Raw genomic sequence first — 15,413 nt, 5'->3', positions numbered from 1 at the left:
CGCCCCGGGTTCTAGACTCGCGGGTCCCAGGCCGCCCCGGGTTCTAGCTCCCCCCCGGAGCTGCAGTAGCAGCGGCCATGGAGCAGTTAGCAGCAGCAACGAAGGCCGAGGGGCCACCGGGAGCGGAGCCGGAGCCGGCGGCGGCAGGAGCAGCGAACGGGGAAGCGGGCACCGGGGTGAGCCAAGACCCGGTCATTTACTTCGTCCGGAGCCGGGTGACAGGCGGCCCTCCCGGGCAGGAGCAGGAGGAAGAGGCCGGGCACCTCCAGCTCGGAGTTGTGCCTGTGCCGGCCTCCCCCTCCAGCAGCTGTGACTCCAGTCCCCGGGGAGGTGAGTGCAATCCGGGGGAGACAGAGAGACAGACAGACAGAGAGAGAGACAGACAGAGAGACAGACAGAGAGAGAGACAGACAGAGAGACAGACAGAGAAAGGTTTGCATCTTTTTAATGTTTAACAGGAACAGAGAGCTGACCAAACTCCTGGAGTTACAGCAGCTTCCTGCAGGAATTGAAAGTCTCTGTGCTCCACAATGTGTGAGAGATCCCTGTGCCTGGGGGTGGGGGTGGGGGTGGCAGCGATTGATCTATCTCCCCTTCTCCTTGTCCCAGAGGTTCTGGCTCTTATTGCCTGCAGGATGTCAGCCTGAAAGTGGCAGAGCTGACCTCCCTCTGGGAGGTGACTGTCCACTCTCAAACAGGGGATGAGTTGCCTTTTACTGGGCTCACCGAGATGGTTGCATTTACATAGCGCCCCGTACAACCAGCAGGCTGTTCCGAAGAACTTTTACAGCCTCTGGCACGCTTTGAGTGTTGTCACTGTTGCAAACCGATTTGTGCACAGCAAGCTCTCACAAACAGCAATGATTTAGAGGTCTGAGTCAGGAAAGGAGCCAGGCGAACTGCCCACCGCTGCCCTTCAAGATTGTGGCTGTGGGGTCTTTTGGCTTCTGCCTGATACAGATAGTGGCTCTGGTTGAAAGCTGGCTCCTGTGGCAGTGCAGTCCTGCCTGGGTATCAGCCTGGGGAGATTCTGTGCTCCATAGAACAATACAGCGCAGGAACAGGCCTTTCAGCCCACAATGTTGTGCCAAACATGACGCCACGTTAAACAGATCCCTTCTGCTTGCCCGTGGTCCATATCCCTCCGTTCCTTGCTTATTCATGTGCTTATCTAAAAGCCCCTCAAGCACCCCTATCATATCTGCCTCCACCATTACCCCTGGCAATGCGTTCCAGACTCCTACCACACTCTGTGTAAAAAAAAATGTACATGCCATGTACACTTTGAAAGCACCATCTGACTCCACAGGGACAATGCTGCCAGTGAGTCACGTCAATGTCTACTGATTACTGAGTCAAACTGAATCTGTTCACTTCACCAAACAAGATAATAGGTCCTTTTTAAATAAATGCAAGAGAAAACCTCGGGATCTCTGTAGAACTGTGAACTTTGGACGCAGCTGTCCATGTTTCAGTCGTGTTGCAATGCTGGATCTGATGTACTCAATTAGTTTGACAGACGTCCATTTAAGTTATACCCTGGGACCTTGAGGTTAAAAATATTTGTTTTGTTTTAAAGACGTGGTTCCAGGATGTAACCTGGCCATTCACGATCTGTCCCAAGTTGCCCCTTGAGAAGGTGGGGGTGAGCTGCCTTCTTGAACCGCTGCAGTCCATGTGCTGTAGGTTGACCCACAATGTCCCTTAGGGAGGGAGTTACACGATTTTGACCCAGTGACACTGAAGGAACGGCGATATATTTCCAAGTTCTTTGTTAATCCAACCCTATTCTAATCTCATTTAAAACAAAAATGAGAAGGAGTTTCTTCTCTGAGGGAAGGAAATCTGGGGAATTCCTTACCATGGAGGGCTGTTGAGGATGGCAATTTAAGCATATTAAAGGTTGAGGTAGCAAGTCAGATTTTTACTCGGAAAGAGAATCAAGGGTTATGGGAAAAGGCAGGAAAGTGAACCTGAGGATTATCAGATCAGTCATGATCTCACTGATGATGGAGCAGATGTGGTGGGCTGAATGGCCTATTCCTGCTCCTATGTCTCATGGTCTTATTATTCTGTCATTACCTCCAGTTGTCCTTCCTGTTTCTCCACCTTTTCCCTTAAACAATATTCATCTCAGTCACTCCCTCTGGGAGTGACTGCCACATTCTCACCACTCTCTGAGAAAAGAGGCTTTTCTTGAATTTCAGATTGCGTTTGTGTTAATCTTACAGTGAGAAGTGTTCTCGACTGCTCTTAGGTGGTACTATTTAGCTTGTGTTATTGAAGTTCATGTTCCTTCACTGTAGTGCTCCCGCAGCGCCCACCCTCTGACAGCACGGTGCTCCCTTGTCCCGTCATCTTCCCGAAGTGATACTGAATATTGAGCGTAAAAGGAATCTTTATAATTGCCAGTTTCTGTTGTGGCCACCTGTTAGAAGTGATTTTGTTTTGGAGTGTTTGTTCTTGGGCTCCTCCTGATTAGAGAGCTGTCAGCAACGGGGAGCGCAGTTTCAGTCTGTTTTACTTTCCTGAATCCAGGATTATGAATGAGATGAATCTGAACATGAGAGCGTGAGGTGGGTGAAATCTGACCATGTGGGACATGGGTGGGAGAGGGGTGTCTGATTGTGATGTTGCAGACAATGCACAGTATGGCTCTGACAGAAAGTGGCCTCTTGCTATCCCTGAGGTTGGTGAGTGGGTGCAAGTGGCAGATATTCTCTAATGTTGCTGATTGTCTAGTAGAGCACATGTTCTTTCACATGTGGGTATCTAGTGGAGACCAGGATTTGGTCCTCATTGTCCTTGAACTGAGTAGTTTGCTGGGCCATTTTCGGAGACCAGTTACAAGTCAACCACACTGCTGTGGGTCTGGAGTCATATTTAGGCGGTGAACCAGATTGTTTCTTGTACAAACCTATGATAGTCTCAGTGATAGTGCCCATGAGACTCGCCTTGTATTCCAATGTTATTAATTTAAATTAAGTTCCACCAGTCGCCATGGTTAAAGTTGAGTCCACATCCCCAGAGACTCTGGGCCCTCTATCACCAGTCCGGTAACGTAACTGTTAGTCCACATTCTCCCCACCCATTGATGTGATTGGTGCAGGCATTTCAGAATGTTGAAATGAAGTACCCATTATCCTGTTTGTACGTGAAAGGCACCATCGGAATATTTTAATGTTCGGTTATAGACGTTGTTCCAGGAAATAAGGTAAACATCCGAAAGCTTCTAGGTGCATGAAAGCCATTCATTTGGCTTCCTTGCCCCTGGGATACTCTAGGATTGCAGTGCAGCATTTTAGAACAATGTGTAACATAGGAACTGGAGTAGGCCATTCAGCCCATTGAGCTTGCCCCACCATTAAATATGACCATGACTGACTGAAATCTTCAATCCCATTTACTCACCCTATCTCCATAAACCTGAACAATGTGCCCCTGGTAACCAGAAATCTATCAATCTCTACCTTCAGCAGGCTCCACGACTGAGCTTCCACAGCCTTCTGTGGGAGAGAATTCCAAAGGTTCACAACCCTCTGTGTGGGGGAGCATTCTCTTCATCTTTGATCTAAATGAGACACCCCCCCCACCCTTCGTTTTTAACTTGTGCCCCTGATTCTAGACTCCCCAACCAAGAGAAACATCTTACCCTGTCTATCCTTTTTAAATAGTTTGTAAGTTTCAATCAGATCACCTCTCATTCTTTTGAAACTGTGAGGAATTGGTGTGATGTACGTTTGAGCATACTCGCTGAAGTTTCAACGAATGAGAGCTGATCTTTTTGAAACGTCTGAGATCCTGGGGGTAGTTGACTCGAGAGTCTCAAACTGAAGACACAGTAAAACAATTCACACAGAGCTGAGAGGAATAGCCGGGAGTTAGCGTTCTCTTGTCTCCCAAAGAGCAGTGGAGCTTCGGTCGTTCAATCAATTCCAGGGCGAGCTAGGTTTTATTGATTGTTGAGAGTCGAGAGTTATAGGGGGCCAGCTGGAAAGTGCAGGTGAGGCTACAATCGGACCAATCGCCATCTTGTTGAATGGCAGACCAGGCCCGATGGGCTGAATGGTCTTGGGTTCTTATAAAGTGCAGCAGGCAATATGCACAAAGCAAGGTCCCATGAGCAATGGCTGAAACAATTGAGCATTTGATTCTTGTTTTGAGGGGGCTGTTAAGGGAGGTATGTTGACTGGGAGCCACCCCATCTCATGAGATTTTGTTTTTAAAGACTATCTATCTGAGAGGGGTGTCAACGTAACTCCTGACCCGAAAGGCTGAGCTCTGAGGGAAGGCTCACTGTTGATTCTACATTTTCAATCAAAAACCTCTTATTGAGAAGCTCCTTGTGTCAGCAATTGAACCACATTCAGTACGTGAGAGAGCGCAGATGCTTTTCTGGTTTGACCGATGAAATACCGGTGCAGAGTAGCCATTGTTGTGATGGAGGAAGTGTGATGGCCACATTGCACACAGCAAGATCCCGTAAAAAGCAGTGTAATAATGAGATGATTTAATGACTTGCAGGACGAGTTGGATACAACACTTGGAGACAAGTGGTCAGAAGAAATGAGGAGAAAGCAGGAGCAGGCCGTTGAGTTGGATGATCATAGAATCCCTACAACATGGAATGCAGGCCATTCGGCCCATCAAGTCCACACCAACCCACCAAAGAGCATCCCACCCAGATCTACCTCCCACCCCTGTAACCCTGCATTTCCCATGGCTATCCCACCCGGCCTCCACATCCCTGGACACTATGCGGCAATTTCCCATGGCCAATCCGTCGCAACCTGCACATCTTTGGACCGTGGCAGGAAACTGGAGCACCCAGAGGAAACCCACGCAGGCACGGGGAGAATGTGTAAACTCCACACAGACAGTCACCTGAGGGTGAAATTGAACCCGGGTCCCTGGTGCTGTGAGGCAGCCATGCTAACCACTGAGCCACCATGCTGCCCCGATCAGCCGTGATCATATTGAATGACAGAGCAGGCTCAGAGGGCCAAATGGCCTACTACTCCCCCTATTATCTATGTTTCAATGAGAACCACATCTGTTCAGTGGTGTGTTTTTTTTTTGTTGTTATTGTTGTTGTTGAGGGTAAATATTATCTGGGCACTTTCCAAACCATGACCACTTCCATCTAAAAGGACAAGGGCAGCAGATATACGGGAACACCATCCCCTGCAAGTTCCCCTCCAAGCCACCCACCATCCTGACTTGGAAATATATTGCCGTTCCTTCACTGTCGCTGGGTCAAAATCCTGGAATTCTGTCCCTAAGGCCATTGTGGGTCAACCCACAGCACGTGGACTGCAGGGATACAATTAGGCAGCCCACCCCCACCTTCTCAAGGGGCAACTGCACCCTCATCCTAAGAATGAGTTAAAAAAATACACAAGTGGCAGAATGTCAAGATGTACGTTCCTGGGAAAAACATGACAAAAAAGTCAACCGTAAAAACACTGCGGATGTAGGAAACCTGGCAGACAGGAACATCTGTACAGTATTGGGTGGGGTATCAGTTAGTATTATTGTAAGGTTTATTGTAGCTCCTGTCACAGCCACAGGAACACCTAAAATCCTTTCATTGCCAAGAAATCCTCCCTTTTGAAGCAAGTCACTTTCGTGGTGTAAGAAACATGGCAGCTCAGCTGTTCACAGCAAGATCCCACAAGCAGTCACTGAGGTGATAACCTGATAATTTTGTGGCTTGGAAATTGGGGAGCTCAGCTGTGCCCTTCCAGTTCTTTTTGTGGGATCTTTCTCGCCCACTGGAGCCAGCAGACAGAGCCTCACTCCAACACTGCTGCACTCTGTGGATACTGCGCTGGGAATGCCGGCCTGGATTTCTTTGCTCGAGCCTCCGGAGTGGAACACCACAGACTTGCGTCTCTAAGGCAAGCTGTGAGACCTGGCCAGGGGCTTGCTGGGATTTGAGGGCCATAACTCCCAGGGTGGTCACAAGGTGAGATTCTGGGGTTGTGAACACCTTTGGCATTGGCTAAGTGATTGCTACTTGCTGCAAGGCCCCTCTTTAAATCCCTGTACGTTTCTTAAAGCTTGGGCGTGACCCAACTGACTGCTCATTCAGAGCCTGATTCCTGCTCCCGAAATGTCGGTGAAGAATGTAGCTGTGGGAAAGGGTTAAATCTGAGGAGAGCCTCGAATGCCTCCCGTTTGTAATGGTGGGAGAGGATCAGCTGAGGATCTCATTCCGAGCTCACTAACGATTGAGAGTCTTTGGAATTCCCTTTCTCAAAAGCTAGTGGATACAGAATCCATCCACACTTTTAAGGCAGAGGAGAGAAATCCTTGATGACCGAGGAGATGAAAGATTGTCGGAATGTTCAGGAATGTAGAGTCGAGGTTTAAAATCAGATCAGCTATGATCTTATTGAATGGTGGGACAGGCCTGATGGGCTGAATGGTCTATTTTTGTTGCTTGTTTTAAGAACTACCACCCCAGATCTCCTTTGCAATGTCCTTAATAATGTTCATCACCTCACTGTAAATGTACTTTAATTAGTTCATGGGATGTGGATATCACTGGCTGGCTGAAACATTTATTGTCCGTCCCTAATTGCCAAGAGGGCTGTTAAGAATCAACCACATTGCTGTGGGTTTGGAGTCACATGTAGCCCAGACCAAGTAAGGATGGCAGCTTCCTTCCCTAAAGGGCATTGTTTGAAAGCCCATCTGGTTCACTAATCAGCAATGTTTACCTGGTTACCATCAGGCGTGCTCAGGTTCCAGATTTTATTGAAGTAAAATTTTGCCATGGTAGGAATTTGAACCCAGGAACCCGGAACATTAACCTGGGGTTCTGGATGACTATTCCTGTGACATTACAACTATGCTGCCACCTCCTCAACTTATTCGCCATCGTGTGACAAATATGCAACACCTCATTTAAGACGAGAGCCCTTCAAAGATTAGGTTTTCCTCTGCCACACCAAGCCATCTAGAGCCCACTCGGGTAAAAGGATGGTGGCAGTTCACCTACAGCATGGTGAGCAACAGAGCAGTCAGCTCAATACAACATGATCAGCAGTGAGGATTATAACAAAGAGAGGTTGTTAAAAGATTATAAACCTGCCACTGCCCCCCCCACCCCCAACCGCCTTCCCCTGAAGAAGAGTAATACCTGAAACGTTGACTGCTCCTTTCCTCTAGATGCTACCTGGCTTGCTCTGTTCTTCCAGCCTCCTGTTTGTCTACCTTGGGTTCCAGCATCTACAGTTTTTTGGTGTTCCCTTCCCCTCGTCCAGTTCCCCTTGACAGATCACAACAATCCTTTGAGCCTTGTGATGGGGTCACGGTGGGACATAGTCTGGGGATCACTACCGTAGACACTTGGGTGAAAAGCCTGAAAGGTTTTGGTGGAAAAAATCTTGAGGTGGAGGCTTGTACTGCTTAAAATTCTGACCAGTTATTTTCAGGAAGGGTTTTATTGGTGATAGGCTCAGGGACAATTTAATCATTCATCCTTCATGTCAAATGATAGTGCGCAGAGGGAAGCCATTTGGTCCATCATGTTCTGCTAGCTGTCTGAAACAACCAATTCATCTTCCTTCCCTTCTCCTTTCTAAATAATCAGTCACAGCTACTCCTCCACTAGGGAATGACCAACATACCCACTAACCTTTTCCTGGCAGTATGTGTGATTTGATTTATTTCAGTTCACTCCTGGGATGTGGGCATTGCTGTTGCCCATCCCTAGTTGCCCCTTTAAGAAGGTAGGGGTGAGCTGCCCTCTTGAACTGCTACAATCCTCCTGCTGTGGGTTGACCCACAATGCCCTTAGGGAGGGAATTCCAGGATTTTGACCCAGCGACACTGAGGGAACGGTGATATATTTCCAAGTCAGGATGGTGAGTGGCTTGGAGGGGAACTTGCAGGGGATGGTGTTCCCGTGTATCTGCTGCCCTTGTCCTTCTAGATGGAAGTGGTCGTGCGTTTGGAAGGTGCTGTCTGAGGTTCTTTGGTGAATTTCTGCAGTGCATCTTGTAGATGGTACACACTGCTGCTACTGAGTGTCGGTGGTGGAGGGAGTGGATGTTTGTGGATGTGGTACCAATCAAGCGGCTGCTTTGTCCTGGATGGTGTCAAGCTTCTTGAGTGTTGTTGGGGCTGCACTCATCCAGGCAAATGGGGAGTATTCCATTATCACACTCCTGACTTGTGTCTTGTAGATGGTGGACAGGCTTTGGGGAGTCAGGAGGTGAGTTACTTAGTGCAGGATTCCTGCTGTTGTAGCCACATTTATATAGCGAATCCACTTTTTTTTTTCCTTTATTTATTAATGGCATGAGGGTATCGCTGGCTAGGCAGCAATTATTTCTCAGAGGGCAGTTAAGAGTCACCCACATTGCTGTGGGTCTGGATTCACATGTAGGCCAGACCAGGTAATGATGGCAGTTTCCTTCCCGAAAGGACTTTAGTGAACCAGATGGGTTTTTCCTGACAATCAACAATGGATTCATGGTCATCATTAGATTCTTAATTCCAGATATTTATTGAATTCAAATTCCACCATCTGCTGTGGTGGGATTCAAACCCAGGTCCCCAGAACATTATCTGGATCTCTGGATTAACAGTCCAGCGATAATACCACTAGGCCATCACCTCTCCCATTTAAATGTGCTGTGTCTGTAAATAATTTAGTGTGAGCACCTTTGGGTTGCTAGAGCTTTTTCCCTCCTTTTAAAAAGGGATGATGCAACTGAAATGCTGTAATTGTGTAGGCAAATCAGTACTAGAGTCATTGAGGTCTACAGCTCAGAAAAAGACCCTTCAGCCTATCAGATTTTCACTGGTCAAAAACAAGCACTTGACTATTCTAATCTGATTTTACAGCATGCAAGCCATAGCTCTGTTTGCCTTGTAGAATTGACTGCAGCATGTATGTTTCTCCTAGTTTGGTTAAATATATAGCTCCTGGAGTTATAGATTTTTAAGTGACCAGAGTTTGTTGCTAATCCACAATTGCCCTTGAACAGAGTGTCTTGTCTTGTTCAGCCATTTCAGAGGGCAGTGAGAGTCAACATGCTGCTGTGAGCCAGACCAGGTAAAGACAGCCGATTTCCTTCCCTAGAGGCTATGAGGGAACCAGCAGGGTTTTTGTGTGACATACCTCTGTTTACATTTTCACATAATTCTACCTCAATTAATCATGTTACATCTGGTGGCTAGAGTTTTCTTAAGGAAAGGGTTACTGAACCAAAGCAGATATAAGGACACTGACCGGAATTGGTGCCATTGAGTGACAGAACAAGGCCGAGAGGCCTCCAGTTGTGTTGGAGAATTTTGCAGCACAGAAAGGAGGCCGTTCTCCCCATCATGCCCCTGAAAGACTTTAGTCCCATTTCCTGGCTCCGCATCTCTGTACTTACTCTTTAAATATTAATATAATTCCCTTTTATAAATGTTGCTATTGAATTTCATCACCTTTTCAAATTGCAACGAGTTGAATAAATAACTTCTCTTTTTCCACTGTCTTGCCAATGGTCTCCAGTCTATGTCCTATGTTAAATGGCCCTTCCCCCTGTCAGTTTCTCTCTAGCTTCTCTATCAGAAGCTGTCACAATTTTCAACTGAAGTCACCTTTTAACCTTGTTGCTCTAAGAAAGACAATCCTGGGTTCTCTTGTCTCTCTGCACTCACTGAAGATCCATGTCCCTTCCTAGTAAATCTTCTGTGCACCCCTACTTGCCAGGGTGCTCCCTACAGTGCAACCTAACCAGTGTATTATCAAGACTTACCAAAGCTGACACACTTTTAAATTAATCCCAACTTTCTGTTGAAGGTCCAGGGTTCTTTTTTAATTGTGTCCTCAGTTTCAGAGGTTTGTTGTACATTAATGTCCAGGTCTCTCGTGCTCTCTCTGTTTCTTTGCACCCCCTTTTAAAGCTAATCCATCCAGTTTATAGTCTCCAACCTCGTTCATGACTGAAATGAATTATTTCACACTTCTGGAATCTGCAAAATATCTGCTGATTTCACCATTGACCTCCCAAAGTATTTCTATCCTCAGCATTTGCTATCTGCCAACGTTGAAAATGTGCCCTTTTATACTCCAGTGCAGGTTTGTAATTTTCTGTGACATGAGAGTTGAGTTCAGTGGCACAACCTTCTTCAAAATTATCCATGGCCTCATTCTCTGTTGGGACTGCATCAGGCAGCGGTAGGGTCTCTGTGTGTGTGTGTGTGTGTGTGTGTTTTTGTCATTAATTGAGACTGAGCTAAGGGGATGGAGACAGGAGGCTGTAAGCACCAATGGTACTGTCTGTTGCAGTGTTCCAGAGCTGTGTCAGGGATTGTTTATGCATTTATAGGTCTGATGTCATGTGATGCTGAATTTTCACTACAGGCTTTGCATTTTGCCAGCCATTTTGGTCTACACCCAACCTGCGCAGGGAGGGAGCTGTTCTTCGATGCTTGAGAATGGTATTTTGTGAATCACCAGTTAGCAGAGAGCTCCATTTAAACAGGTGCTGAAACATCCCCTCTACTTTTGGAACCTTCATCTCCCAGATTGCCTCCTTGCTGGGGATCTGCAGCTGGACTAAATCTTGAGGATTTGCAGAAAATAAGCTTCTCCTTTTGCCTGTGTTGCTATCCCAGAGGGATATTTTATATATAAGAGAGAGGGAGATCGGTCTCTGATTACAACGTGCCCTTGCTATTGAGGCTGTTTCTGGGTCTCTGCAGTGTCAGCACAAACACCCTTTCTCTCTCTCCCTCTCTCTCTCTCTCTCTCTCTGTCTTTCTCTCTGTGCACCGTGATCCCTTCCTACAAAGCCAGCCTTTCTGCTGCAGGATTTACTTTCACCTTCCAGTCAGCTGGCTCATCATGTCTGACCTGACTCCCCAGAGTGATGCTCCAACACCCACTACAGACAAGATCACCCAGGCTGCCAGAGAGACCATCTACCTGTGCAACTTCCGCGTCTCGGTGGATGGAGAGTGGCTGTGTTTGCGGGAATTGAATGATATCTCCCTTACACCTGACCCAGAGCCTACCCATGAAGGTAACGACCATTTGCAGACCCTACAAGCTGCTCTTTGCTGTTTTTCATGTTTACCCCACCCCCAACCCCCAAACCTGCCAATCTTTAGTAACCATGGCGGCATCTTTGACTAATGAACATTGTCGTTATTGCAAAGCACCTTTTTGCTTTATTTAAAGAACCCTATAAAGTCTGCTCTCAATGATTTTACTGTTTGTTGAAGACAGACTAAACCTACAAGCCAAGTCTGTGTCACTTACCTCATTAAATTTGCTTTAAATTTTATTGTCATTGTGGATCAGAGTTTTTTTTTTGTCTCCCCTACATTGCAAACCTGTTTTGCTTTTATTAATGGACGGGACCAATTGATATAATTTATAATTTAGTCATTGGCACACCCTTGATCTATACCGTCTGCCTCCTCAGATTACATCAGAAACAACCTTGATGGTTTGCAGTTAGTCTGTGTATCGAGACACAGAGCCAATGTGGAGCTCTCATTTCAGATCTGCAGAGGATTGTTTTTCTAAGTGAGAAGCCTTTTTGATTTTTTTTTGTTGTTTTAAGAATTGCACCAGCAGCAGAAACCAGTTAGCAACACAAGACGCATCTTTTCATTTGGAGGAACGTTAGCTTGTGCTGGTCTGATTTCCAATTTTGAAGGCCATCTTGTGAGGAATGTGCTGATTTGTGGTGACGATGCAGCGACTGCCCTCTATTCCTGTCACCCTCCCCACCCCCACCTCCCCAATCTCCCTCTCCTGTCGCTTGACCTTTGAACTGCGTCAGTTGTCCCGGGGTATACTTGAGAATACAAAGACATGCTTTCCCCACTGCCTTTCTTTGGGGGAGGGGCAGGCTGACGCACTTACTCGTAACTGGAGTCAGGGTTTTGATCGTCTCATTTAGTCTGGCCATTGTTTTATTTGCCTGGGTTAACTCTTCCCTATGCAGGGCTGGCACAGATAAAAGGTGTTCAGATTCAGAGTGCACCGAAAGCTTTGGCTGTAGCTATACAGACTTGATTTTGTTCCTGTAGCTTTTTTGGGTTTTTTTTTGCTTCAGAATTGATCTGTTTTCTTTCAGAGGAAAGTCTTCTCTTCATATAGAAGCCTAAATTTATTAAGGTTCTGTAGTAAGCCTCCTCTTCAACAGCACAGTGATTTTAGTCAGCTCATTGCTAAGTTGGTGATTTGGAACAGACACAGTGTGCAGATAAGAATATAGAGAGACAATATAAATTAATTGGAGTACTTGGAAAGAGATAGAGGTAGAGCAACAGAGATAGTAAGAACTGCAGATGCTGGAGTCTGAGATAACACAGTGTGGAGCTGGAGGAACACAGCAGGCCAGGCAGCATCAGAGGAGCAGGAAAGCTGACGTTTTGGGTCAGGACCCGAAACATCGACTTTCCTGCTCCTCTGATGCTGCCTGGTCTCCTAGAGGTAGAGCAAAATGTGCAGAGGACACTGAAAGTCTGCAGAGGGATATAGACAGGTTGTATTCCATGTGCTCACTCACTCAATTTTGGTAAAGTTTTGGTAGGAATAACAGTAAAAGGGAGTATTATTTGAATGGTAAAAAATGGCAGCATGCTGCTGTGCAGAGGGACCTAGGTGTCATTGTGCATGAATCACAGAAGGTTGGTTTGAAGGTGCAGCAGGTAATTAAGGCAGCAAATGGAATTTTGCCTTTCATTGCTGGAGGGATGGAGTTTAAAAGCAGGGAGGTTATGTTACAGCTAAATAGGGTCCTGGAGTACGGTGTACAGTTTTGGTCTCCTTACTTGAGAAGGGATAGAATGAGTTCATAGAATCCCTACAGTGTGGAAACAGGCCCTTCAGCCCAACAAGTCCACACTGACCCTCGGAGCATCCCATCTAGACCCATCCCGCTATAAACCCATCTAAGCTACACATCCCTGAACACGACAGGCAATTTAGCACGGCCAATCCACCTAGCCTGCACATCTTTGGACTGTGGGAGGAAACCGGAGCACCCGGAGGAAACCCACTCAGACATGGGGATACTGTGCAAACTCCACACAGACAGTCACCCGAGGGTGGAATCAGACCCGGGTCCCTGGCACTGTGAGGCAGCAGTGCTAACCCTGAGTAGAACTGAGCCCTGAGCCACCATGCCACCCCGATATCAGGGCACTGGAGGGAGTGCAGAGGAGGTTCACTAGGCTGATTCCGGAGTTGAGAGGGTTGGCTTATGAAGAGAGATTGAGTAAACTGGGACTGTACTCCTTGGAATTTAGAAGAATTCGTGGGGCAGGGGGAGATCTTATCAATTCCCTTCATAATTTTATATATTTCAATAAGATAGAAGCATGAGGTTGTTTCCACTGTGGGGTGAAACGAGAACCAGGGGGCATTGACTCAAAATAAGGGGGAGCAGATTTTGGACTGAGTTAAGGAGGAACATCTCCACCCAAAGGGTTGTGAATCTGGAATTCCCTGCCCAGTGAAGCAGTTGAGGCTACCTCGTTGAATGTTTTTAAGGCAAAGATAGATTTTTGAGCAGTAAAGGAATTAAGTGTTATGGTGAGTGGGCGGGTAAGTGGAGCGGAGTCCATGAAAAGATCAGCCATGATCTTATTGAATGGCAGAACAGGCTCGAGGGGCCAGATGGCCTACTCCTACTCCTGGTTCTTATGTTCTTGTATAGGAACTGAGAACCATGGAAGCCTGCATTCATGGTTATAACTATGCAGGACAAGTTAATGAGCTTTCTTTTAAGAAATAGAGAAGAGATCTAGACTTAATGAGTAGAGGCATAAAACATAAAAGCAAGGAAGTTGTCCTAAACCTGTCAGAGACACAGCCTTCCTGCTCCTCTGATGCTGCTTGGCCTGCTGTGTTCATCCAGCTCTACACCTTGTTATCTCAGATTTTCCAGCATCTGCAGTTCCTACTATCTCAGAGACACTGGTTAGCCTCCAGCAGGGTGTATTGAGCTCATTCTGGCCTTCATACTTCAGGAAGGATGTCCAGATCTTAGTGAGGGTGCAGAGGAGATTGACCGGAATGGGACCAGGGATGAGGGGGGGGGGGGGTGTGGGTAGACTGCAGAAACTGGGGCTGATCTCCTCTAAGCAGAGAAAGGTCCAGGAGAGATTACAAAAAAAAAAAAAAAAAAAAAAAAAAAAAAAAAAAAAAAAAAAACTTGCCAATGGAAAAACATTGGCAAGTGTCAGTAAGCAGATTTGTGGAAATCGGTTAAAAACAAGAGGGGAGTGGAGATTTATTTTTCTCCCCAGTGGGCTGTTCTGAGCTGGAACATTCACTGCTTGAAAAGGTGGTGAAGCAGATTCAGGCTGAACCTCCAAAAGGGATTTGGGTATGTAATTGCCAGGAGACAATTGTGAAGCCTGGCAGGGTGGGGAAGGGGAAAGAGCATTGGGAGTGGGACTAATTGGATAGCTCTTTCAAAGATGGTGGACCAAATAGCCGCCTTCAGCTGTGTGAGTCCATACATTTCATAGCATGTTGCCTGCTGCACAGGTCAATACAGCAGGTTTCCTGGAATTATCTTTCGCTGTCCCTTTGGGGTTTCTTCTGTGGCAGGGAAAGGCTTGTTATTAGTTTCACAGCTTTTCTGCAAAGCAGTTTCTGTTTCCTGTTTTAGTTCCTTCTTTGAGCACCTGAAGATGGGTGGCTGGCATGGGTCAGATTGGAGCCCAGTGTATCGGGGTTTAATCCCCGTTGTGTCCTGTCGTGGATTCAGGACCTGCCTCATTGCCCAGTCTGTGGTGGAGGTCATGGCGCTGTCACCCGTCTGTCTGGCGTATGTTCTCCTTCAATCAAACAGTGCGAACGATGTGTTTAGATTGTGGGTGTTGTCAGAAGCACAGATACCAATCCAGCATTGAGAATGGGACTTTTTACCAGTCCCTACCAGGTTTTCTGGCCATGTGGGTGAGAGGGCACTGTGTATATACAGTAGCTTAGCTCTTTTTACATATTCTAGTAAACGTGAACCAGTTACATCACTTGCTTGAAAGATTAAGGTTTGCCTTTAAAAATGCCCAAGTGAAATTTGAATAAGTAGGAGCTTTCTGTTACTGTAATTCAAGACAGGAACAGGCCATTCTGCCAATCTGCTTGCTCTGTGCTCTGCAAATCACAACAGATACAACCCAAGTGTCATGGTGTCATTTTTTCTTTTGCAGTCCCCCATTTATTTTTTTCCCTAATTTTAAAAGAAGTTGTTTCTTTTGTTGGTTTTATTTGCATGACATTTTGTCCTTTTTTTTCCCCCTTTTTTACTTTTTGCTGCTCTTTGCAAAGACTCTTGGGAGGATTTAACGGTTTGGGTGGATCAGATACTTGAGGAAGCAGAAGGTGGGTAACAGGATTGTTTCTTGGCTCTTGTGTCTTTGTAAGCTAGCGGTGA

At 46.5% G+C, this 15,413-nt stretch overlaps 1 protein-coding gene across 7 annotated transcripts in view; it reads left to right on the top strand.

The window, feature by feature from the left end:
- rufy3 (RUN and FYVE domain containing 3) overlaps positions 1-15,413 on the top strand; it is a 68,566-nt gene that overhangs the window by 202 nt on the left and 52,951 nt on the right. For 2 of the 7 annotated variants that reach the window (XM_048605003.1, XM_048607388.1), the window contains exons 1-2: positions 1-330; positions 15,308-15,361. The exon at positions 1-330 is cut by the window's left edge. In XM_048605003.1, the coding sequence (XP_048460960.1) occupies positions 78-330; positions 15,308-15,361 (307 nt within the window). In that variant the 5' untranslated portion in view covers positions 1-77. Of the gene's footprint in view, positions 331-8,682; positions 11,034-15,307; positions 15,362-15,413 lie in introns of those variants that run through there. The other 5 variants (XM_048607988.1, XM_048606144.1, XM_048605585.1 and 2 more) reach the window with 5 other exon arrangements.

Source organism: Rhincodon typus, chromosome 1 (assembly GCF_021869965.1).
Source record: "Rhincodon typus isolate 14 chromosome 1, sRhiTyp1.1, whole genome shotgun sequence".
Taxonomy (NCBI): Eukaryota; Metazoa; Chordata; class Chondrichthyes; order Orectolobiformes; family Rhincodontidae; genus Rhincodon; species Rhincodon typus.
The sequence above is the reverse complement of the archived record's forward strand: the minus strand, read 5'-3'. Positions and strand labels throughout refer to the sequence as shown.